This window comes from Copadichromis virginalis, linkage group LG10, assembly GCF_057382275.1.
Source record: "Copadichromis virginalis isolate Kocher_CV1m ecotype Utaka linkage group LG10, C_Virginalis_male_GT1.1, whole genome shotgun sequence".
Lineage (NCBI taxonomy): Eukaryota > Metazoa > Chordata > Actinopteri > Cichliformes > Cichlidae > Copadichromis > Copadichromis virginalis.
In genome coordinates, this window is record NC_140627.1 from 29,204,036 (window position 1) to 29,229,717 (window position 25,682).

Genomic DNA, 25,682 nt, shown 5'->3' on the forward strand with positions numbered 1-25,682 from the left:
AGTACTGCTACTCAAAATGGCACGTTTTGGTGTTTTGTTGTGGTCTGTAACCTTTTACTCTCTACATAGAGATTTAGGTGTTGGGCTATCTGTACTAGACTGACTTTCCTGACATCAGAAATTAGTTATAGAAATGTGAAGCTAGAAGTAAGAATCCAAAGTGACTACATTTCATGCTCTGGGGGGCATAAATGTACAGGCATATTTCACAGAATCTGTCCTAACTTTCCTTCTTACAAAGAAGTAAAGAAAGAAAGTTTTACTTTTGAGAAAAGGGCCGAAACATTGCCAAAAACATTAAAAAACATCCCAAATTGTCTTCTCTGAAGACATTTTCTGAGATAGCAGATCATAAAGGATCATGGAGTTACAAAAACCATTATGACTCATAGTCTAGGATTATAATGATCTTCAGAGTTGCTGGAATAAATGTTCATTTTCAAATGCAAACTAACACCGATCTTTATTTTTTAAAATATATATTTATTAACCCTCAGAGTGTGTCACACCCCAGAGAGGGTTTGAAAATCGTCTTTTCACCAGTGGAAAACAAACCCCTGCTGGAGCGCTGTCGTAATGATGCAACAAAGACTGTTGATGAAAATCTCGATAGCATCACTGCTGCTGTTTGCGCTTGGCGGGTCATTGCAGGCACACGACTGACGTCTTTCACTTCTGGTCTGCACGATGTTTGTTTTTCAGATTACACGCAGCAGTGCCAGCGGTGCAAAAATAAAAGCTAGTGATTCTAGAAGCTACTGATTCATAGGAAGTACTTAGTTTTTCACACATAAGAAGTTATAGTCATAACACATTGTTCCCTTTCAGTCTGGTCATTCTGTACAGCTCCTGCAGTAAGAGACATTTACACGCTCCCCATAGAGCAGCGTGGCAGACCCAGGAGAAAGGATCGAATTAACCACTGAAGGAGCCGTCGTGTCCAGCAGACTGAACCAAACAAAAGCATGCAGTGATGACCAACTACATGCATCATGAATATCCCGCACAGGAACCCCTTTATAAGGGGTCCATGAGATTACCATTCCCCTCGAGGAATATGCTCTGAAACCCTGAAGCAAAGAAAAACTGTTGGTGCTCTATGCTAACTGGTGACCTGCAGCAATGATTCTCGCCACTCACAGAAAGAGGGCACAAGCGTGCCACCGAGGTGAGCAGGCAGTCAGCTAACTTGTAGCACTGTAGGTGAGGCACCGTTAACCTCCCATGTGTCTGTGGAGAAAGACATCACCTGCCTGATCTGGTTTATGTGACCTGCAGACTGATGATTTGCAATTGTTTGAATGTAGATATTTTGTATTGATTTGCACAAGGAAATATGTACAGTCACACAGCTTGTTGGAAGCACTCTTATTGGAGCAGAACAATGACAAATGGCATGAAAGTCTGTTTGTCGTCAGAGCCTTTAATGCACCCAGACTTAACAGTTGCAATGAAGGAGCATTTGTGTATGCTGAACAAAACGTAGGTGGATTAAGGCTTCTTCTTTCTAGGCATCTGGTCTCTGTGAAGGCCTGTAGCTGGACTCTGGTCCTGGTCAGCTAGTGTAGAACTTGACTTGGAGGCTCTCATCTCAATGACTGGAGCACACACCGCCAGAGATGGCACTGCTAGGTCCAGTTGGCTGCCTGGGGGAACCAACCAGTGACTAATTCTCTGCCAGGCACATCATCTGGTACATCTGCAGCCCAGTGACCGAGCTCATTGCATCTGCAGTTATCTGCCTGAGCCCTTTATCTCCAGCTAAGTTGCTTAAAATCTGCGGTGCTTGTCGGAAGTGCTGAGTGGCCATCTACTCCATGGTTGTGGAATGGCTCCACAGGCGGTGGGTTGTCTAAGCCAGCCTCCACTGTACTGTCTATGTGCTGTACAGTGACATGGATAGACAGTGGTTTTGCTACATGAAGCCGTTAGCTCAAAGACCAAATCGGGGAAGATGGGCAGGTGGTTTTTGACCATTCTTCAACCTTTGTCGAAACTGGGATGCTAAACTTGGGAGAGGAGTGTGTAATGCTGTGCAAAAGCCATCTTTGCCAGCATGGGGACATGTCGCATGTGCTTTGGGCTTAGTCAGCGCTCTCCTAGTGTGGATAATCCCATAGTTGTGGCAGCCCTCATGCTGGTCCTTATCATGCAAAGAAACTGCACCCCTGAGAGTTGAACACGCAATTTTATCTTCATTTTAGTACTCATTAAAATGCAAAGCAAAATAAATAAATACTGCAATGAAGACAAAATTTGTCCCCTCTTGGCATTAGCTACCACCACTCAGTGACTAATGCTAACAGGGCAGTTAAGTTGGCAGATAAAAGAGTCAACTGCCACCAGCCAGCCTGACTCAGAGGTGAAGAGTGCAAGACCTGGGGGATGACTCAGCATGTCATCACGGATCTTTAGCATCGTCAAGTGGGGATGTGATATCCACTAATTTAATTCATCCATGGCTGCTACACTTCATACATTTTTGTGTTAAAAAAATGTGTCTCATTCACAGCTAAACTGGAGCTCTGAAGGCAAGATTGGGAGGCGACATCACTAGTTTATTGCTTCGAGTACACAGCCCCTCTGTCGGTAAGTAAATACAGTAAAATGACACATGGGTGAAAAGTGAACACGCAAGCAGCTCAAAAAACAGCTAGTTTATTTTTTTTTTCATTTATTCCCCCCCCCCACAAAAGAAGCTTCAAAATGAAAGGCTTTCTCTTTGAAATGCAATCAGAAGAAATAACACCTTCCTCATGTTTTAACACTGATAAATACAGATTATCTACTAATCAAATGTGATCAGAGGAGAGGCTGCAGATAGGTGGAAGGATGGTGTGAAGAGAAGAAAACAAAAAGGAAGAAAAACATCATCACCAACGGTTAATACCAACAGAAATCGTTCCATGTGGACAAGATCTAGCTAAAGAAAAGAGCCCTCTCTGGGTTCACATCAGTACAGCAGGTCTGTGGGGGTGGGACCTGCATTAAAGTGCAGACTGGAGTAGGAGAGGGGCAGCTTCAAGACCAAAATGGACACCAGGGCTCGGAGTGTAACCTTCCTTCCCCTGTGTGAACCGTAGCTTATGTTAGCACACTTGGACTGACATTATTCTAGCTCATGGAAGTGGCTCAGTAATTTATTACTAGTGTCGATGCAAATCTTTTCAGCGTTTCTCACTCCAATGCACACTGTGAGCAACACGGTCACTGGAAAGTGTCGGCGTTTTTTTTAATACAAACTAAACCAATTAAAATCAGTTTCTTCACGTCCACTGATTAATACTCACTCAGTTTGAAAGATGAGGAGGATAAGTGGAAGAGAATGGCTGGATGGAGTTTTTAATCAACACTTTTCGACCCTCCATAAAAAAAGGAAAACCCAGATTGATTTCAGTGTGCAATTTTTATGTTTTAAATTAGATTAACTGACACAATATGAACAAAGAGAAATAACAATTTAGAGCTAATTTAAAACCCTCACAAGATGGTACAGACTTAAATTTAATTTTGTGGCAAACTGACCCTAAATTTGGCACATAGTGGTTAGTGTGGGAGTGGTTGTAATGCTCACGTGATAGTGTTTCAGAGGTCTAATGAGCACCATGTTGACCATTTCAGGTAACAAACAGTGTGCAGAAGAGGCTGATGGGAATGGCTCAGAGACGTTTTGAACTGATTGTGACACTGTGGGAGAAGTTATTAAGAATACGTCAACTGGGAACTTTCTATATCCTATCCAAAATCAAATAAATCAACAACCTCTCACAAAAATGACGCCTATCAGCCAAATCGCTGAAAATAATCAAATCTACGGATCCTGATTGGCCCGTCGATCATATTGCTCACAGTGTGCATGGATGTAACTTATTAAATGCACAAAAAAAATGATTCACTTCACGTTTCGCCAGACTGATTTTAAGTCTGGGGGACTTCAATAGTCAGATCGATGATTAAAACACGTTCAACGATGACTAAAAAGCAAAAACAAGCGCCAACGCTGGCTGTCTCCTTCAATTGCACATGTGCAGTATTTTAGACAAAGGCATCGGTTTAGGCATTCATACATGTTGGCACTGAGAAAAATGACCTGTGGAAAAACAAAGCAAACAAAAAAGGAGAATTTGATAACTATATATAATAATTATTTTGCTTTGAGAGTACATTCGTAACTAATACAGTAGGGTGCTCAGGAGGGTCAGGGAGTGGGAAGAAGCAGCTTTAGAGAAGAAAAGAGACAGTTTGGTAAACTAATGCAAAAACTACCAGAGCGTGGAGGTGGAGGGGACTTGGGCACGAAGGAAGGCAAAGAGTAGTTGGGGGGGTAAAGAAAATGGTTGAGTAACAAAGGCTTCCCTAACACACTGTCACCCTCCTCTCTCCCTCCGTCCTTCCTTTCAGAGTTGACCCACAGTAGTCCGCTAGCAAGCTCTTGGCACTTTTTGGACATGATAAACTTTTTAAACAAAATGACTTTGGAGATGGTAGTCGTCATCGCTTTCTCCAGCTTCCTTCACTGTGCAGCACTCTCAGTCCGCAGTGCGCCAATGACACTTTGGATGTTTTCTTCAGGAACCTGAAGAAGACGCAAAGTAACTGATTAGAACTTTCTGATTGTATTTTCATTTGTTTTTGATGGCCCCAAAAACATCTGAAAAAGCTGAAACAGTTTCTCTCCAGCTGCTTAGAGCCTATGCTGATGCCATAAACTGTATATAAAAGATGGATGTAGTTGCTACGATCAGTGCCTAGTGTCTTCTTAAAGCCTCGAGTTGAAGGTTTTCTGGAAGTGAAAAGCAAGAACTAAAAATCTTGACTTGAAACTAGTGAATTAAGTCAATAAGAAAGTTTACTGGAGTCACAAAGCCATTTTCCCAAAGACTTCAATACAAATTAGACCAGCGACCCCCTGTTGGCCACTGGAAAGAATGCAAGTTTAAAGACACCTTTGCACTGGCTTCACTCTACAGACCCAGATGTGCTATGCATGTCCATCTTTTATATACAGTCTATCATGGTGTCATGAACTGGTTAGACTAACCAAACAGCCCAACAATTACAAACAAGTTGATTACAAACCAAACATATGCAGTAGAAACTGTTTCTTACCAGGGCGTGGTCAAACTTGAAGGTGCTAATGTAGTAAGCTGGAATGTCAGCCGTCGCCAGCGGTTCTGATATCTGAGCCACGATGCCGCACTCATCTGCAGACCATTAAAAACACACTCTTTAACCTCTCAACAGGCCCCACAACCACTCTACAACTCATTAAAGCATGTTGATAAATACAATACACATTAATCATGATAACACTTATTATCCTGATTAGAGCAGCCAGGTCTGAGGTCTTCTTGTGAAATTCTGGCTTTTTTTTTTGTCTGCTAAGGCTTCACTTAGCCTGATTATTGATGCTCAGGTAAGCTGTTATATGAAGGTGGTTATCAACTAACATAAGCCTCTAACCAAACAGAAAAATGAGAAGGTCTACCGACTTTACAAAGGAAAACTATAAAACAACACAGCTGCTGCAGATTTGTCTCAGCAGTCTGAGTGTGTCTGGGAGGAAAACTATAGGATTACACCCACATATTTGGTCAGCAATAATAAAATTTCATTTATTTGAAGCCAGGAAGGAAAGCCGACAAAAATACAAATAACTGTAAGTTCACAGACTTCTCAGTATCGCAGCATTATGCACGGGGGTAATCTGACAGATTATTACTACTCCATGAAATTTCAGGTGTGTGTAAGACAGGTGCAGTTTTGTACTTTCACCTGCTGCCCTGGTGTTTAATGGTCTCACAGCAAAAAAGAAATGAATACAAAAAATATAATTTAAACATAGGTTTAACCTACAAGTACAAATAGGTGTCTTGTTTTAGGATCATACATTAAAGGCAACAGGAAAAAGTTCCTGGAAATAGTCTTTTTTTATTGTCTGTTTAGGGTTAGATAAAGACTTTAGATCTTCCAGGAACAGTGACACAGTTTTCAGTGGTGGTTTCATACCTGTTAATCTTTTATCTCAGGTATAACCTGCAGTTAGTATGGCAATCTACCCTGGTAAAAAGTGAACCACCTTTTTAATGCTAAAGACTGTTAACTACACACTGGGATGGTTGTCAAACCAGTTCTGACAACGCTGATCTTGATACTTGAACATGTGCTTTGTTGGCATCAATCTGTAGTAGCATGTGGCCTGCTTCTATCCATTACTACAGCAACAAAAATACTCACCAAATCCTAAAGGTTGCCCTCCAATTCGAACCATTTTCCAAAGCTCACCAGAGGCACTGGTAAAAAGTACATTGTTTGGAAACCTGGAAGAAAAAAAAAAACAGAACAATTATATTAGCTTCAGTATTTATTAAAATACAATTGTACCACATAAAGGCTGGTTAAGTTACTCACTTATGCAACACAAGTGTGGTCATACAATTTCTATATTTCTGAATTGTTACCAATAATAAGACATAAACACAGTATTAAATCATTCAGTTCCAGTATTTCATTAACTCTGTCATCTTTAAATGTTTTCCAAGAGTGGCTTTATTTGACCTTTTTTTGCTTTACTTAACAAATTATGGCACCAGGCATGGTTAGCAGATAAAGGTGCATCAGAAGAAGCCACTAGCCACTCAGCACAGTGCAAAAACAGCTAAAGTCTGTTTCTGCTGTGCACCCCGCTGCACTGAAGAAAAGAGCCATTGTAAGGCAGAGTAATTTGGGTGACCCATCCCTTTAAGGCAACACATTCGGTCTTACATAAAACGTAGGGACATTGCTGACCTACATGCTGCAGAAACAAAATCTAAACTTAACAATTCAAGTTCACTCCAGTTGTTATTTTACTTCCACATGGATTGAAGAGGTTACTAACCAATATAATGCGGACCTTTTTTTATTCATTGGCAGCCTTTGATCAGATGCTAACACAGGAGAAACCATGTGGGACCTGCAGCTGCTCAAGTTCCTTGATGGCCCTCCTGCTTAATTAGTGTACACTGTTAGAAACTAAGGGAGTAGATGAGTCAGACTGAAACCCACTGTGACTTATGTGCAATACACCCGATAGCTCTGCTTATTGCCTAGCAACAAACTAATCACCACCTCAAACAACAATCAGAAACGCACTCCCCTGCATGAATACAAGCTGTCCTTTTAGTGGGGATTAACAGACAACAAAACCTTGAAAGAACAAGTGTAGTTAATTACACAACAGCAGTGCACATGAAATGTTGAGTGGTGGGTGTTTTTCTTCTACCTTTGTGTGGTCTGTTCATCCATGACCAGAGAGATGTAGCCCTCGATCAGGGAGAAGGAGAAGAAGCGGATGTGGTTTGAGTCTTCACTGGATGCTCCAGACTCTTTTTGCCTGGCAAAGACAAAAACAATACAGTTTTTGATTGGACCTGTGACACTTTGATTAATTTCTCTCTGTGTTGCCTAACAGCTTGAGTAGGTAGACTGGTTTCTGTTTGAAGAACTCAGGGTTTTCCATTTTAAAAAAAGGAAGATTTTGAAGTCCGTGCCTGTGTGCAATGTTGTCCTTGGGTTCCCTAACAATGCTAACAGTGAGAGTTGATGAGGTCATAGAACTGCTATCTGTTAAACAATGTACACACTGGAAGCGATTCGCTCGAATGTGTCCATCAGAGACCATAGAAAGTGGAAGACATTTGACATCTTCAAGCAACTACAGCTAGAGACATTAAGTGGGCGGGGCCTGTGATAAAGGCCCTTCAGTCGAGCGGCGAAAAATCACTAAATGTCCAAAGTGTGGAATATCCAATCTGGGTCAGTGAGGAGTTGCTGCCCCAAGTATGGGAATCTGAGTACCTCTCGATCTTGTTTCTAAGGAGGAAAACAAATCCTATATTTTCTTGCTTTTTTAAAAAAACTTTATGGCATATTCCATTTGAAATCGGAAGCTAGAATTTCAATTTGATTGCCCTGTCAAGCTGGACTTTCAACTCAGAGAAGCCACACCAACACTGATTTAATAATCAGAGATGGTGGCAGTGCAACAACGTGGACTGGGACTTCCTTTTTTCCCCCCTTTAGTTTATAGAGCTATTTCACAGCAGGTGTTTTGACTGTCAAAAGCCAGAAAATAAGAAAATGCCCATTGAAAAAGTGCTGTAATTTACATTTCTAAAGTATCCTAGTGAGCCATTTCAGTGAACGAACACAAAACACCTTGAAAGGCCTTAAAATTGCCTCATTTAAGTGGAATAAAGCAGTCATTGTTAATGCCTGCTTTGACAGGACCAAAAAGGTCTCTAATTAAAGTATTACTGCACACAACATATATGTATAAAAAACAACCCTCAAATTATGCAGACTAACACACAATGGATGGAATCATTTTACACTATTCTCTCATTATTGTGTGGGGTTAGTCTTACGCTCTGGTGCTGCACTTACATGAAGATGATTAATGTGTGAAAAATATAAAAGATGAAAGAAGGGTTCAAATTGATGCATCACAGGTCAGCACATTCTGACACTGAACCTCATGTGTGGGCTGAGCTCCAGAACATTTTCTCAAAATGCCACCATTTAGCATCTCCTAATTTTTCCTTCCTTGTCTAGGAAATGAAAGTGAAAATAGTCTTCTATTCTCGAGAAAATAAGCTTTCCTGAATTTTACCCTTTTATATAATTCAAGGCAGTAAAGATAATTTTTCAGACTTGACAAGGCTCCAGCAGAAGACATCAGATAACTTTAGATTAACTTAGATAATTAGATAACAAAAAAACTGAATACTACTTTCCACTGTGGCCAAACTTCTCTTAATGAGCTAAATTTCTGTTTTATCCCTTTTAAGTAACATCCTACATTTGATTAATAGACTATAAAGAGATGCTGTCCTAATGTTCTCAGTGATTGAGTGGAATCCTGGCAACATGCAAAACATGCAAAAGGCCTTCAGGGCCTTAATGAAGTAATAAAATGTTTTACCCTCCAGAGTAAAACATGACGTCCATGAGCAGAGTGGCCACAGAGGGCAGTGTGTCTGGGTCCAGGCTGGTCACACAGAACATGTTGCTGGGACTGGATAAGGGGTGAATGATAGGACGGGGCACTGAAAAAGATAATACATGAGGGCTTAGGAGGCTTCTTAATAAAAGACTACATGGCAATACATTTTCTGATCATCCTTTTTCCATTCATCTGAGCTTAGACTTCCCTTGTCTGTGCTGGGTGAAAAAGTGAGCTTGAAAACTGCATTTGCCAACATTAAGAAGGAGCTTTCAAGCTCAGCTTGTACACCAACAGGAACAAAACACAAATTGTATGAACAGCAATAAAGACTGTGTGCTGTGTAATTGAAAGCACCACAGTGCACTTAAGTGGAGCTTTAGTGGAGATTATCCAACAGCCGTTTCTACAATCATAAATAAACCTTTAAACATTAAGGTTAATTAGACACAATTTGATGTATATGTTTGCACATTTTATATTTAAACAATGCTGAAAAAGTTTACGCATTTATTTATATATAAACTTAAAATGTAAGCATCTCACCCGTAATAAAAACAAATCCACAACAAATGTATTATTATTTCAGGGCTGAGAAACAAGCATAATTACATTTTAATCCCATTTTATAGATTTTATATCCCATTTCCTGTAGTGGAAACATTTAAATTTTCTTTTAATCCAGGACTAGTCTTAAAGGGGGCCAGATTATATTATATTACATACATGCTGTTCCAGTCGTTGATGCTCATATTAAATACTGTAAATGTGGGCCACAAGGACAGGCTTCAGCGTGCAGTAAACACTTAACCACTGAGCCACTGAGAGCGGATGTTAATATGGTGATCTGTGGGTGTGAGCACAGAAGCCCCACCCACCTGCTGTTTTAACATTCTGTGCACGAGGGGCAGCCAATCGAAAGAAAGTGGTCTCAAAGGGAGAAAGAACGGAGTCATAATGGCTTGAATGAACTGAGGTTGTACTATATAAGGTTTGTTTTAAAGAGATACTTTAATAGATTCCAAGAAAAAAAAATGGAGCTGGAAATTAACATAATGGGTCCACTTTAATGTCTGTGAAACAGCACAAATTAATATGCAGAGATTATTACGTTGAAGAAACAAGTCTGAAAACATTTTGTAAGTGCTTTGCAAAACCCATTTCCGATTACAGAGATCTCAGTATCAATACACTATCGTCCAATCGCATTGCAGATTGCATTTGTGCAGATGTAATCTCAAAACCACACAGTGGCGACAATTTGGCTTTTTAAAAATGGATCCGTGTTAATAAACAATGACCAGTAACCTGGACGTCTTGGCCCAAGTATTGGCCATGGATCCCCTCAAGTTGGCAGAAATATTGAAATGTCAGTCCACATTAAAGGCTGTTAAAGGCAGGGTGAAAGCATTAAGCTTTTCTCTAGACAGAAATATTGAATTATTTTGTTAACTCTTACCTAGTTTTGGTTTCACAAAGCCATTGGTCACCCCCAGATTGTGAGCAGCAACAGTCTCCCCGTTGACCACTCGAAACAAAGTGAATTCGGAAGACAGAGTGTGCATGACCATCGGGAGGTCTCGCTCTCGAACCTGGGGACGGCAACATGAACGAGTTCAGAGGTCAAGAGTAAATGCTGAATATGTAACAGGAAAGAAATGTCGATGAATTTTCAGAGAAATCGTTTGATGGGAAATCCCACTCTTATTCTCCTAGCCCGAGCTTTTTTCTAATGAAATGCTTTCATTTATTTTCAGTGTGCCCACTCTCTTGCTTGCCTAATCTACATTTGCTTTTAATGACTTCCTACAAAATGGCTTTTGATAATGAGCAGAAAATGGGATTGGGCTGTTCATATTCAGCCAGATTTATATGTTCTGAGGAGGAGCAGAGAAGACAGTAAAGCTGCATTCTTTGCTTTAAACACAGCCTTTAGTTCTGAGTATTAGCATGGGCGGACAAAATGGAACATGGATCTTTGCCTCTTATGCCAACCATGCCGTCCTGCATCATTAGGGCTGAGCAATATGTCAAAGCAGGTTTATTTGTTGAGCTCTTTTCATACACGAAGGTAAACATGTGCAACATAAAGCAAAGGAGCATACAACGGTTAGAAGTGGAAAACAAAGCAAATTGAAACGCAAACAGACCAAGAAAGACATGAAAAGCGAGAACTGGCCATGAGCCAATGCATTTAAGATGATTATTGTTACAGTCTAATCAGATCATCATGATATGACTCACTCAAATGCATTTTGCATTTTTTGGTCCTTGTGTAATTGCATTAAGAGCGGGGTTCACGAGCATGTGGCTTTGATATGTATTGTGGAGAATTGGAAGATTAAGTTGAAAGGGTCAAGAAGACCTCGGGGAGCCAGAACTTTTCACAGCAAATTTCAAGGAAATTAGTTTTCCAGATTTCTTAGAAACTAATTGCTGACAGCAGGGGTAGAGAAAAAGCCACCAAAATTATTATGGTAATGAAGCAATTAATATTTATATTTCTTTAACTTTGCTGTCTCTAATTAAAACTAAGCTGATCTCTGTTTAAGGTGGGAAGGGTGGCAGCACGAATTTAATTGGCGTATTAGCTGTCGCTCTTGTAATTGTTGCTCCTGAGAAGCTGGTGTGTGTGGCAGATCTGAGCAGACTGACTCAGTCAGGATGCTTGTTGCTCTGTTGAAATGGGTGTATTCAACATTTGGGTCAGGCTTTACCGCTTTATGTAACACAAAAGATCATAGCAGTGAAAAAATAAAACATCTTAAGCTGGTTTGTCTTTTGGCCTGCTGAGGGATTCAGTAATGCAATGAAACACAGAGTGAAATGAAGGTAGGAGATGGCTTGTGGGTGTGGATGACAAGGTCAGTGTTGGACGTTTTCTTTACCTCTTTTCATCTTATATACACCAACAATTAGGACAGTGGGAAGGAGCCTGTGTCGAGACAGGAAGCATGCCCCGAGTATGATACCTTAAATTCCAGCAAGAGGCTGATCTGCTGATCCCCTTTATGTAACAGATTATCAACATCAGCACAGGTTTTTTGTTTTTTTTCCATTTTCATGAACATGCTGAAGCTGGTCAGCAGGCCTTGTTTTTCCATTAATGCAAGGCAATAAAAAAAGAAAGGAAAAAAGACTCCCTGTAGCCAAAAAGGCATGAGAAAGGATTTCATCCTAAATCAAAAGAAGTGGGGCCGTGCAAGGTACACTATATCCAAGGTTATTGCTTTTTCATATCAGGCACTGTAGATGTAAACAACTGTGCTGCCAGGAGTTGCATAAAAGACAAATAATGCAACACACCGAGCATGCTAAGAAGCAGATCAACTGTTGGCTCATAACACACAATCATCTTTACTAAACAGAACTGAAAAAGAAACTGCACTTTCAGTTCACTCTGACAGACGGGGGAGGGGGGCTGTGTGAGGTCAAGTGCTGTCATGATACCTGAAGCACAGTCTGGATTCATATCAATTAAAATGCATCCCAGTGGTTCCCACTGAGCATGCAAATAAGCAGCGGAGAGGCGGCTCTCACTGCAGCAGTTGCTAGTGCTGTTTTTCTACTTATCGCCATTAAAATACCTGTGAGATCAGAGGATGGTACTACAAACAGTTTACTTCTGATTTAGCTCAGCATGTGATGGAGTGATGGCCTGTTCAGTGTATACAGCTGTGTATTGCCTCTCATCCAACAACTATATACAAAAGATGGGCTACCATGATGTCATGGGTTTGTAAAGTCCCACTTTAAAGTCTCAACTTGGACTTGGCATCACCATCTTGGTTCTTGATTTCTGTTCAATTTTATTTATTAGGTGCCAAGTCACAGCAAAACTCTGCTCAAGGCGCTTTAAAATGTAAGGTAAACCTCTACACTACTGCAGAGAGAACCAGACCACCCTCTATTAACAGTCACTTGTTGACAGTGGGAAGAAAAAACTCCCTTTTAACAGGAAGAAACCTCCGGAAGAATCAGGCTCAGGAAGGGGAGGCTGCTGCAACCAGTGGGGAGTGAGGGGGAGGGATACAGAACAAAAGATAGTGTGGAAGAATGAAGGGAAGATCTAATTGTGAAACTGACAGAAGCCTCACCCCAAAAACATATTGTCTATTGTACTCTACATGAAACCATAGTGCAAAACTAGTTTCGAGGTCATAAATTGTTGTGCAAAACGCCCCCTGCTGGTTATTAGAAAGGATATTTAAGGGGCTTCTGTGCCAACCTTTCTCAGAGACTACACCCATTTTTTAATCCTATGGTATTGGTTGATGTCAATTGGGATAACTCCGGCCCCTCGAGCCGTGTGTCAAGTCATTTTTTTGAGAGCATCACGTGGCTGTCGAGACCCACACCATTCACACACAGAACCTTGACATGAACAATATTCACACTCACCAGGATGAAGTCCGTCTGATACGTCGACAGCATGAAAACAGAAATGTTGTGGTCGGCCAGTGGTGCGATGACTGATTTAGCGATTTTGGTGACTCCTATGGGTTGTGAAGTGGATGTGTTGCTACCTCCTGACACCACGTTAAGGGCCACCCACGTGGCGTCGGCAACGCTGATGTGCTCCGACTGGGGCAGCTCTGGAAATGAAATCAGAAACAATTGGGAGTGGAGCTGGTACAGTTGTTTGGCTGTCACAAAATTTAATGGTTAAGATTTGAGACAGATTGTTTCATAGAGGCAGCAACACAGATGGATGGATTTAATCTTTACCAACAACCTCTTTGGAATAAAAAGAAAACAAGCTGGGTATCAGTAGTTTTCATCTGCACTCATTTCTTTCTTTTTTTGATCTGTAATGTACTCACTTTTGCATAATAAATACAGTTTTATTTCTGACTGATTAGGAATATGATACTTTTAACAGCTTTGAGGTAAGGTCACAGAGCAAAAGCATTAAATATTAGACCAGCATTTCCCTTTCTGAGTCATTCGTGAGTCAGATTTGTGCCTTGATGACTCTCTTTGTCTTCTTGAGCCATTATAACTCTGAGCTTTAACATTTATCATTATCCTGTCACTGGTGCCTGTAGCTGTCTAATGACTTCAACACAGAGAAGCCACGGTTGTGTTTACACCAGTGACTGGGATAAAATAATGAACCCCGCAGGTAAGAACCACAGACTGTGTAAATAAGACGTCAATGCACTAAAGCATCCTCTATTTAACTCTGAATCTGCTCATAGTTGTTAAAGAAAACTTAAGACTACCACTATCTCGACACAAAGTGTTTAATGCAGTCATAGCACAAGTGAGAAGTAGGGTCATTTTCTCATGGAGAAAGAAGAGCTGGACTTCTTTCTAATGGCCATTAGGGGGCAACACATCTGGTAAAAAGAAGAGCTGGCTTTATTTTTTTAAACCCAGAATCAATATAAACCTTTTAGAAATACTTTATTAATCCCAAAGGAAATAAGGCTAATAAAGCATAACTTTTAGTTGCTAGGTGAGTTCCGATTCAAGTAAAAAAGAGAACAGGGCTCACCTGGCAATGATACTCCCATGAGTGAAATGTCCAATTACTGTGAGGGACTGTGTATAAAAATGGCTGCAATTTTTAAACTGTTATGTAATACTTTTGTTAAACCCCTCAAATAAAAGCTGAAAGTCTAGACTTAAACCGCATGTTGGTGGTTTGATTTAAAAGCTACTGTGACGGTGAAAAGAGGCAAAGTTACCAAAACTGCATCCATGTCCAAATATAATTTACAACATACAAAGTATGATCTACCCAAGACATGTGGACTGAACTGGGTTGTGCACTCATGGGCTAATTAGGGACTAATTGTCCATAATCAACATGCATAAGGATATATAGTATGCATCTTCTTGGGGGTTTCCAGTATGATTTAATTTCACAATGTAGTTCAGTTCAATATAAGAAAGACAATAACCCACAGAGCCAGCCACCAGTAGAAAATACCTGCACCAGTTACGCAACAAATAGCCTGTAGTCTCCAGGGTAACTAAGGAGGGTCACACTGGAGAAGGGTGTGTAATGACACGGATTCACTCACTCAGCCAACACAGCGAGCAGCAGCTTGGCCTCACATCTATAATGACAAAGTGTGCTCAAACAGTGTCAGCTGAAGCCGCGCGGTGCTGGTGAGAATCATAGATTACACAATGCGACCTTCTCTTGCCGCCTGGTCTCTGGTTGCCACAGTGACTTCAAAGATTAGTATCCACAAAGCGAGGCTCACCTTTAAATCCTTCCTCGTCGACGATGATGGTATAGTCCTCTGGAGTCTCTGTCAAACTGAAAAACTTGCATCTAAATTGGAGGGAAAAGAAAAAGGAGAGCAGATCAAACAGTGGAGAATATATGTGGAAAGTTTTAAAATAATCTTAATAATCTCTCACTGTTTCTCCTTCCTCACACTATAAACACACACATCATGTGGAATTAACCTATAGACTGTACAAAGTAGTGCTTCTGGGTATAAAATAAGTGCAGAAGGGTATTAAAGTCAGTAAACACAGAAAAATCTGTCTCAAACTGAGCATTTGGCACAATCTAATCACAAATGCTTATGTGATTATTTGAAACTTTGACCATGTTTAATTTGACCATCCACCATCATTACAAAAAAATAAGGAAAAAAATTATATTAGGTCCCCTTTAAATAAACACCCACAAGGACGAATGCATGTCTTCATCATCTTCTATTGAATATGAGGCTCACAAACCCAGTGATTAATAAAGTGCTGGGCAGCTTTACCCCTCTCCAACAGACAAAGGCAAATTTTGCTTTGACAGGAATCTCCGTGATCCAGAGATGTTTTTAAATGCACAAAATATACTGAGGCTATGAGCTCAAAACATCTATATCTGACAGAAATCCCATTTTATCCCATTTAGCTTAAAAACCTTATCTGTAAGTACGTTTTAGGCCATACATATACATATACAACTTTGGTATAAGTGTTTGGAATTAAAATCATTTCATTTTAGCTTTGGTTTATCTGTCTAAGAGTTTGGTTTCTTTAACAGTGAGAATTAAAGTCTCATAAAAGGCCAGTGTAGCTGTAGATTCACACAAACATTTACTGGAAATTATATAAAGAATCTTTGGTCACTATGCGATTAAAAGAAGTGAATTTGCTGACTGACCACCTCTACACAGACCACAAGCCAGCTGACGTTTGTGTCTTGGACTTATAATTTACCTGACTTACTGCAACTTGCAATGACCTCATGAAAAACTTGCACAAGCATAATTTCAGCACAACAACAGTGGAGACAAAGTCTTAAAAGCAAGTTGTGCCACTGAGCTGAGTCTTGATAATGATCTGAGTAGCTATTTTCCAAGAAATCCTCAGTCATATCTGATTTAAACACTTAAAATGTTTGGCTACTGCCTAAAAACAGATTTGGAAAAGCTTTTTCTCCCCCACACACGCAGAGCTCAGTGCCCTCAGGGTCAACGTGTCTGACTCATCCCACCAGAGCACTGGGCAAATGCCATGCTAATTCATATTATGGATGCAGCATGAAATGGACCAGCTTTTATTGTTTAGCACTTTTCTAATCTTATTTGACCACTCAGAGTGCTCTTCACTATAAGCCACATTTACCTTTTTCACACATAATCATACATCACGGTACTGCACTTAAGCACTTTGCAGCCTCACCTACGGCAAAATTCCAATCATCAGTTAACCAAACATACATGTGTTTGGACAGTAGGAGGACGTCAAAGAACCCGGAGAGACCTCACACAGCCTGGAACATGCACACTCCACACAGGAAGGCTCCAGCCAACTAGGAGGTTTGATCTTGCTGTGAAGAAACAGTACTAACTGCTGCTCTAACCAATCTCCGAGGAGATATGCACATAGTCAAACTGTTGTGAACTTGAGATTTGCACTTGTTTGAGCGCTCATATATTTCAGATTTGTCTGTTGAGAAGCCCATCTGGGCAGGGGCGTTACAGAAAAATCCCACCTACATTTCTATTTGTATTTTGATTCTTTTTGACTGCCTCGTTTCTGCATCATCATGTGCCTTGTTGAGGTAAATGGCATATAGAAGTGACAGATTATTAACAACTCAGTGTTCCTCATCAAATTTTGTTAAGAGGACACTTTTGAAAACCACTAGTCAGATCTGACCACATCTGCCTCTTGACATTCAGATCATCGCATTTAAACTGTTCTCAGATGGTAACAGATGTTAGAGACAAAAGTGTGCCCCAAAGATTTTACAACAAATGGAAAACGGTGCAGTAGGAAAAACAACACACACAACGCTCCTCTGATAATCACATTCTTTACACACCAGCTACTGAAAGCTCACACTTCATATTGGCTGAAAGGTGTGAATAATGACAAGAGAATAACAGAAAGGCTCTCAGAGGGAACAGCAGGATTTCCTCCTGGCATTAAATGAGCTGTCAACTGTCACTTTGACTTGCAGGGTGTTTTGCAGAGCGAGAACATTAGAATGATGTGCACTGAAGGCTTTTCTTGTGCCCGGGCTGGCAACACACCTAATCAATGACTTACTTCAGTCTTTGACATTGTTCCATCTAGATCAGCAGCACAGATTTACTGTGCTACTCCCGACTGTGGGGGTGATCTCTGAATATTCAGCCTTCATTACTCACATTCTGTGTGCCTGCAAGGAACTTCACAGGGAGCCTTTAAATGAGTTTATGCTGTCAACCACTGCACTGCAAATGTGTTTGTAAAAACTCAGGGCACATATTAATGGAATTACGCTGATATATGATCTGCATAAAGTCATACATCATTTTATTTAGGAGTTGGAGAGGAATTGAAAGAATGTACAGAATAAGAGTTTAAATAAGGAGAATATCTCCATATCTTTACATCACCAATGTTCATATTTAGGGCTGGTTATTGACCGAATCGATGTCAGTGGCACTAGAAGTCAGAATCAAACATCTAATCTGGATCTAAGGTTTGTTTAGTCTTTGACAAGATATTTCCTTTTTTTCTTAACTTAAGACAGTGGCTTCACTTACATTACAGAGTATATATAAAAGGTGGATGCAGCTACAGAGATGTCAAACCAGACGTGTATTTCCTACACAATTAGTCTGTATCTGTGGTGAAAACTGACACACGGGACTGGGGTGCATGAAACAAGACATGCCGATAAATTTAATATTTTCCACTCTAATAATAATAATAATAATGAACTCTCTACATAATGGAGGAACTATCAGTTAGTGAGCTCAAACTTCAAGGTCTTGAAGTCCAGTGAGAGACAGCAGTCCTGTTCCGCAGCCTTGGTGAGCTCATCGTATTGACACATGAACCACTTCTCCATCTGCTGCAGGTTCTGGTTAGAATGACCCTCCAGCACTCGCAGCCATCGTCACACCAGAACAAACATGCAAGCTGGAGTCCAAGACTGTGGAGTTGGAGTCTGCCCAGGCACAAGATTAGGGTGTCTGGGGATTGACTCAACAGTGATCTGAATAGCCCACCCAGAGGAAACAGGAGTCAGAACAGGCCAGAGATGGCTAATTAGCAGTGACTGAACTTTGAAAATCTGAACGAGGGGATTGTTTCATGTAAAAACAGATAGCTTCTGTGATGAAAATAAAAAAATACATGGCTTGGGTGGCTGGAAATATATCTGGGTGTCGGCGTGTATCTGGAATACAGTTCACTTTGTCTCAGTATCTTTTGAGGTGCTTACAAAGCACAATGAGGTCACCAATTTCATGCATTTTGTGGCTTAAATAGAGAAGTGGTGACACACTGGCCTTCCACATATTTGTAAGCTACTAAAAGCAACTTTGATGAAGATCTGTGCTGGGGGTGTGTATGCCCGAGTCCTTAAAATGCAGGGATCAAACATGCTTGTTCACGGTATGAATCGCCCAGTGTTAAGCCACCCTATGTGTGAGAAACACTGGACTCTGCAAAAGGTAAGTCCGCCCTCCTTTATCATCCCAATTTGACTATCTCCATCCAATCTGAACCAGGGCCATAATATACAGCATAAGCATCATGCTGTATTCGGTAAGAGTGGGAAGTAGTTATTGAGACCATAAACTCATCAGGAAAGAGTTTACTGAGGTCATGAATCAAGGGAAAGTGTTGTCTTCTAGTAGACTTCTATACAGGTGGAGTTCTTTCTGCAATCGATCTGCTGACCAGAAGAAAGAATGAATAATTAATGCACTTCTGCCTTGGTTCTACTCTTCCATCTTTTATATACAGTCTGTGGTTTATAGATATTTTAAAAATTTTATTGAACTCCTACCAATTGAAGACTTCAGGTGAAACATTTGCCAGGGATGGGAACGGTGTGATAAGCATTCGTCCTTTTCACCAGCTATTATTTTTTTTTATTATGTTTGTTTAGCTCAGTGTTTGCAATCATTATATTCCTCTTCATTCAAAGGCAGGCTGTCAAATTTAGAAAGAGAAGCCGCCAATATCCCTACACATTTACATTCAGCTGGAACGCGAGCCCAGAAAGAATTATTTAACATGGTAAAATTATTCTTCCGGCTGCTTCATGAAGGGGTTGCATCTCCTTGTACCATCTCCTTATTCTGTCAGTGTCGTCTGATTGGAGTGTTCATAAGAAGCATTTTTAATCCTGCCTAAAACTAGAAAGACAGTATTGGCTCCATATAAACACAGAGACACTATATCCAAAGACATGGCAGTCTATGAATCCTGCATAGAAATCTGTTGTAGAATAATGAAATGCTAAAGATGACAGCTGCCTTCCTCCTGCCTTTAAGAGCCAATCAACAGCTGAACCAAGAAACATATTAAGCGATCAAGTTGAGTACACAGTAATGGTTCAGAACTGTCTCACCTGTGTGGTGGCAGGTGTTTCACTCTGCTTGTTACCCTAGCAGCTTAAGAAAATGTACTTTTTTTGTCCTACTGTATCCTTTACATGACTCTGTGTTTGTTCTTGTGGGATGAGCAGTTGATTGTGTTGGCACTCACTACATTGATTTTAAACTGTGTGCACGCAAGAACGACTATAACTTGATACTATTTTGGCATATGCCAATATTCTTCCAGTGATACGCAGAAGAATACTTTCATATGATTACATCTGAAGATACTTTGCATTTCATTCTACTTACTTCGTCTCAAATATAGAAGCATCAAATTTCACTCTAAAGGAGAACCACAGGGCATTTCCATCAGCTGGCTCCACTGAGAGGTATGTTATGTAATCACCACATGCTGGCATCGAGTTTCTTTCTTAGGACTGCTAGGAGCATGCTTGAACGTTTCCAGGACTGCTAGTTTTTCCAGCTTCGGTCAAGTCATAAAATTTGATTAATTTCTAAATAGAGTCAATTTTGTAAATGTGAGCAAAAATAGACAAGGCGAAGAAGATGCGATGGTCTATGAAAAAACTACAGGAAAAGATTGGATTAAAACTTTTTAGTTCTCAAATCTGGAAATCATTTACGCATGCATGCATATTATGTTCAGTGGAAGAAGGAGGCACAGCAGAGAACTATGATAGGGATGAAAGAACACTGTTGTAGGGGCTTATCAAAGGGGAGGCACGAAGGGGTGCCGAGGTTGCTGCTTCAACAACATTAGGTGGAGGATGGGAGAGTACAGAGAGGATTCATGGGGAAAGCAAAAGAAACAACTACAAAAAGAAACAAATTGCAAAACCAGTGTCCTCTAACGGACACTCGTGTCCTACAGTCAAACAATGAATTTATGTAATCATTAATAGATGGCAACCACATAAACCTCCAGCTTGAAACACAGTGCATGACTTAGGGATGTGCACAAATCACCAAGTACTGTGTACAAGTAAGGCTGAAAAGAGTAAAAGTCCTTTAAGCTATGATTACTCAATCAAATAAAATGAAACTTTAATATGTTCCTCTGTTTCTCTGCCTTCCAGCAGCATTCATGTAGGTTTCCCTCATACACTGGGGAGGAAGTACAGCATCTGGGGGCCTTTGTGAAGGAGATTTTGAGCACCCAGTGCATTTTCTTTTCTGCATTAACTTAAAGTTAAAAATGTCTTTATTTAAATATGGGGGAAAAAACCCGAAGACAACAGAAAAATCCAGCACCCTACTGGAAAAACATGTATTATGTGTCAAATTCAAACAAGTATAGTCAGCTTTTCTTACTCAAAAATTTCACCGCTATGTCAACACACATACAAGCACAGTTTGAGCTTGTTGTTGTATGTGAGTGTGAGTCCTCAGTCACATGGGCTTCGAGACTGGTTGTTGACCACTTGGCAACCACCGGTTGTTAGGGAAAAGATGTATTCCTCAACTTGTTGCGCATTGTTGCTGTGAAATCAACTGCTAAAACCTTAATTAAACACTCCAGTTGGCAATAGCGTAATTGTGATCGAGATAGAGATTGTTACCTTTCCCACGAAACATTCAGTGTTTGTATGAACTTTCAATGTTGTTGACTGAATTTAAAGTCACATTTTGGGAGTAAATAAGACCTTTTGCTGAAGAAAAGCACTCACGCGTCAGTGGCGTTCCTCTGGGTAATGTGATTATTTTTCTAAATAAGCCGTCTGCTTTTTACACGATTTTACTGCGAGAGATAAATGCATGTGTTCTAAATATTAGTTTGTAAGTACTCCCTGCATCGTCTCTGAAATCTACACCCATGTTTGCAAGAGCAGATCTGTAATCTGAACTCATGCTTGTATTCACAATCCTTAACTGGCTCTCCAACAGGAGGCGGTGGCGGGGGGGATTTCACAACAGACAAGTGCAAAACGCCAAGTTAAAACTGAATGGAAAAAAACAAACAAAACAAAGTTAAGTGAAGCTTCTTTCTTTGCACCCAAACCAGCCGTTTCTGCTGTACCACCAGAGAAAATGGACGAAGTGCATTATCACACCCACAGGCAGCACGCACACAGGAAATGCATGTAACACTCTGCACTTGTGAATACAGTGAGAGAACAGCTCTTTTACATATATCCATTTAGGTGGCTGGAAAATTTGATGAAAATGGAAGTGGACTAGGATTGCTTTTCTTTTTTTCTACTCTTACTGACCTCTCAAAGTCAAAGACATTCATGCAGCACTTCACACTATGATTTTAACTACCTCACATCCACGGCCAATTCAGAATCACATGCGTGCCTTTGGATTGTGGGAAAAAGCCTGAGATAACCATGCAGGCAACCTCCAACCAGAAAGCTGACTAGGAGATCAAAACCTAGGACTTTGTTGCTGCAAGGAGACAGTCCCAACCACTGCACCACAGTGCACCATTAACTGGACTGGGCCGAATGAGAATGTCTGATGAGCTTGTCTTACTTCAGATTCTGATTTGGAGCTTGTATAACTTGTGTAGCTCTTTTTAAAATTTGATTATTTTTGTCCCTTTCTAAATCAAATCAAAGTAAAATGAGATAAGTGACAATAAAGTGCAAAATCACATGGATAATAACTCCTCTGGCTGTTGCTTTAACTGAAAATATCAAGACAACCTGACAAACAACAGTTAGTTTAAAGAAAACAAACAAAAAGACAAAACCACAGGTGTCATGTTTCCTGACACTGACACATAAGTTCTGCATTTCCTATTTTACCACACCAGTGTGTGGTGGAAACAATGATTACTAAACTAAAAGCTCAAAACTATGACACTGCACTTGAAACAGCTGATTTTTAAGGTAACTAACACTCAAACTGGGGCTTTTGGGGAGCGTCACATGGCTGTAATCATAATCAGTCCACACACAGTAAAGGCAGCGAGTCTCTGTTAGTTTATTTGGTAGGAATCTAGGCATTTCTGACCACATGACTAAGTAAAATCTGTGTCCAAAATCCTATAGGGAGTTTTGTTTGTACAATTCTAACACTTTAAAGTCAACTTTTGCTATGACCACCTTTATTTTTCTACACAGACTGAACTCTCTTAGATAAGTTTTCTTGTCATTTCTTTAGGTAGTCTTCAGGAATAGTTGTCCAAGTTTCCTGAAAGACAATCAAAGCTCTTCTTTCGATGTTGGCTGTCTTTATACCCATTTTTCTGTAAAGATGATCTCACACTGCTTTAGTAATGTTGAGATCTGGGCTCTGGGCAGGCTAATCCATGACTGATAGTGTCCATATGTATTTTTCTATGTGTTTACTGCTCTGACAATGTGTTTGGGATCATTGTCATGCTGAAAAATGAAGCCGTTGCCAATCGGACACTTTTCAGAAGGTATTACATGTTGGATCAAAATCCGATGTTATTTTTCTTCGTTCACAATTTTATCAGCTTTGAGAAAATCTCCAACACCACTGGCTGAAATACAGCCTCAAACCATGACTCCACCATGTCTTAAAAATGGCCTTTGGCACTCACTGTTGTCTCTCTCTGCTGACCTGCATACATATTAATGAAGATTTAAACCAGCATTTTCAAATTTGGTTTGAAAATGGTCACTCCATGAGACCTCCTATGTCAGGTCTTTGCAACTTGTTTTTCATATTTCTTAAGGACCTGACCTTCAGATCATCATCATCAGTTCCTCTGCTATAGATGAACAACGCCGATGTCCAAAGAAAAACTTTGAAAGACCTTTCAGAAAGCCTGCAGAACTACTGCACTGGACCACTTAAAAAAATATAAGGAAGTCTGGCTTTATGGAAGCAAAACATAAAGAAAGGGGTGGCTGAGACTTTTGCACAGTACTGTACGTAGATGTAATCAAAAATGAGACAAGTCCAACAGAGAGGGGCAGCTGGTGATGACATTATGTTATTGAGTCAAAGAGTTGTAGCTATTTGACTGAACTGAGTGGTTGATTAGATTAAGCCACTCTTTGACGCAAGTGTTCCAGCAAAAGTAGCAAACATTTTACAGTCTCAGCTTCCAAAAACACGAGGATTCAATTCCCCCTGTGTTTTACATGTGAATGTAGTATTTGCTGAATTTTGGCTGATGGTTGGTGCATTCCTCCCTGTTCGTACAGACCAATCAACTATTAGATTAAACAAAAGCCTAATCTGCTGATAATGAGAACAACAGCCGCTGCCATGCTCCTTGAGCTAATCTTAATTACATCAGGTAATAATCAGTAATCTGACTGTTATTTTTGTTGTTGTTGTTTTTAATCAGTAACTTCTCAGTAAATAGGGAGACATGATTGCCAGCTCACTGCCACACTAGGTCTGTCTTTCCCTCTTGTAAAATAGCCAGGAAGAAAACACACACACACACACACACACACACACACACACACACACACACACACGAGTGTGAACTAATTTGCTTAGGCTTATTTTTAACAGAGTGTTAAAAACTGCACAACAGAGCTATGGTAAGTGTACAGGCCTGCTATCCTGTCACTGCCAGGGCTATTTAAATGAAAGTTTCGCCAGGCTGACTGGCTGTTAACATCCACTCAGCTGGACAGGATTCAGCATATATAGAGTGTAAATGTCCTCTGCTGCTTGTTTAAGTTTTCCCTGATGTTGTTATAATAGTCCTGACAGAGGTAAAACACCCCCCCACACACACACACACACAAACACACACTTCTGCTGGCTACAACCCAGCTACAGATGGCACGGAGCTACAAAATGACACTACAGAACAAGGATAGGCCTGGAAACTGGAAGCAGAGACTATTAAACATACAGCCGCATTTGTGAAGGACCTGGCTGGAGCACCAGCGAATACCGCTACCTTCTGTAACACAAGCATACAAGTCCATGCAGCCCCGGGCATTACTTTGCTCTAATGTTAACAGTAAACAGCACTTAGGACAATGGAAAAACATTCAAAGGTTGTGTTTTTACGTGGACGTCACGAATGGGAAGTTACCTACCTTGTTTTGGAGGCCAGGAAGGCGAGTTTTATTAATCCGTGAGTGCAAATCTGGATCCCTTCTTTCTCTATACTCGCCACTTTCAAGCTGTGCTCTAAAATATGAAGCTCCATCTTTTACGTCTTCTCATTTGAGGAAGGACTAAAATGTAAAAAAGAAAAAAAAAGCTAAATATTTTCAAATTAGATGCATGAATAAATAAATACACTCAGAGGGCAGGCCGAGACGTATTTAACAGAGAAAGAAGCAGGGCGACAGGGTGGAATAAAGAAAGCAAAGAGGTAAAAACGGACCTGCTGTCAAACCTCCAACGGAAACGTTGACACTTCCTGTCTGGTGTTTTTCAAAATAAAAGCGCCCGGCAGCTGTTTTTTGTTTGTTTGGTTTTCTTGCCAGGGAGAGGAGGCTCCCAAATGTTTTATCTGCCTTAAAAAATATCCATTCCAAGTCTCTGCTAAGTCTTATATTATCTGCTGTTTATATCTGCTGTCTTAAACTATTATTATTGTTGTTATTATTATTAGTAGTAGTAGTATAAACATTTGCATAAGTTTCCCATTAGAAATAACTACTACCTAGTTTGTGTCTCTTAGATTTGAGGATTATTATTTTTAATAATCTTGGGAATTGGCTCCAAGGTTTATTACCTCAGTATTCCCAAATATATCGACTCTACCACCTTGAAGGCTCATTGATTTGAATGGGTAAAGGCAGTTTTAATGTGGTTTTCTTTTCTATGCCCTTACTTTGAAGAAAAATGTTCAAACGGAAGTGGCTTTCTAGCCAGCTTCCCTCAGCTTGTCGGCCTTCTTAAATGGACCGCTGCTCCCCGTGTTTGCTCTCCGACTGGAATAGTTAGCAGCTGGTTGGAGTGAAACAAACAACTTGCCATTCAAA

General features: G+C 40.3%; 1 protein-coding gene across 2 annotated transcripts; it reads right to left on the minus strand.

Annotated features, from left to right (window-relative positions):
* Positions 1-4,174: 4,174 nt before the first annotated feature.
* Positions 4,175-25,117, minus strand: castor2 (cytosolic arginine sensor for mTORC1 subunit 2). 2 transcript variants are annotated; one of them, XM_085470986.1, is made up of 10 exons: positions 25,079-25,117; positions 24,786-24,926; positions 15,205-15,275; positions 13,388-13,581; positions 10,446-10,578; positions 8,966-9,089; positions 7,265-7,375; positions 6,238-6,320; positions 5,110-5,204; positions 4,175-4,576 (listed from the first exon to the last, which is right to left on the minus strand). In XM_085470986.1, the coding sequence occupies exons 2-10, from the start codon at positions 24,896-24,898 to the stop codon at positions 4,514-4,516; spliced, it is 987 nt and encodes a 328-aa protein (XP_085327112.1). In that variant the 5' UTR covers positions 24,899-24,926; positions 25,079-25,117; the 3' UTR covers positions 4,175-4,513. The 2 variants fall into 2 exon arrangements, with proteins under 2 accessions (XP_085327112.1, XP_085327111.1); XM_085470985.1 differs by lacking the exon at positions 25,079-25,117 and having other exon boundaries at positions 24,786-25,072.
* Between the last annotated feature and the right edge of the window lie 565 nt (positions 25,118-25,682).

What these genes read in the sequence shown, in the direction of transcription:
- castor2 (XM_085470986.1), bottom strand. Translation starts at nt 24,898, where the DNA reads ATGGAGCTTCATATTTTAGAGCACAGCTTGAAAGTGGCGAGTATAGAG. An exon ending in CGACGAGGAAGGATTTAAAG is followed by an intron (nt 13,582 to 15,204) that starts GTGAGCCTCGCT and finishes TTTCATTTCCAG; the next exon opens with AGCTGCCCCAGTCGGAGCAC. An exon ending in GTCATGTTTTACTCTGGAGG is followed by an intron (nt 7,376 to 8,965) that starts GTAAAACATTTT and finishes TGTCTTTGCCAG; the next exon opens with GCAAAAAGAGTCTGGAGCAT.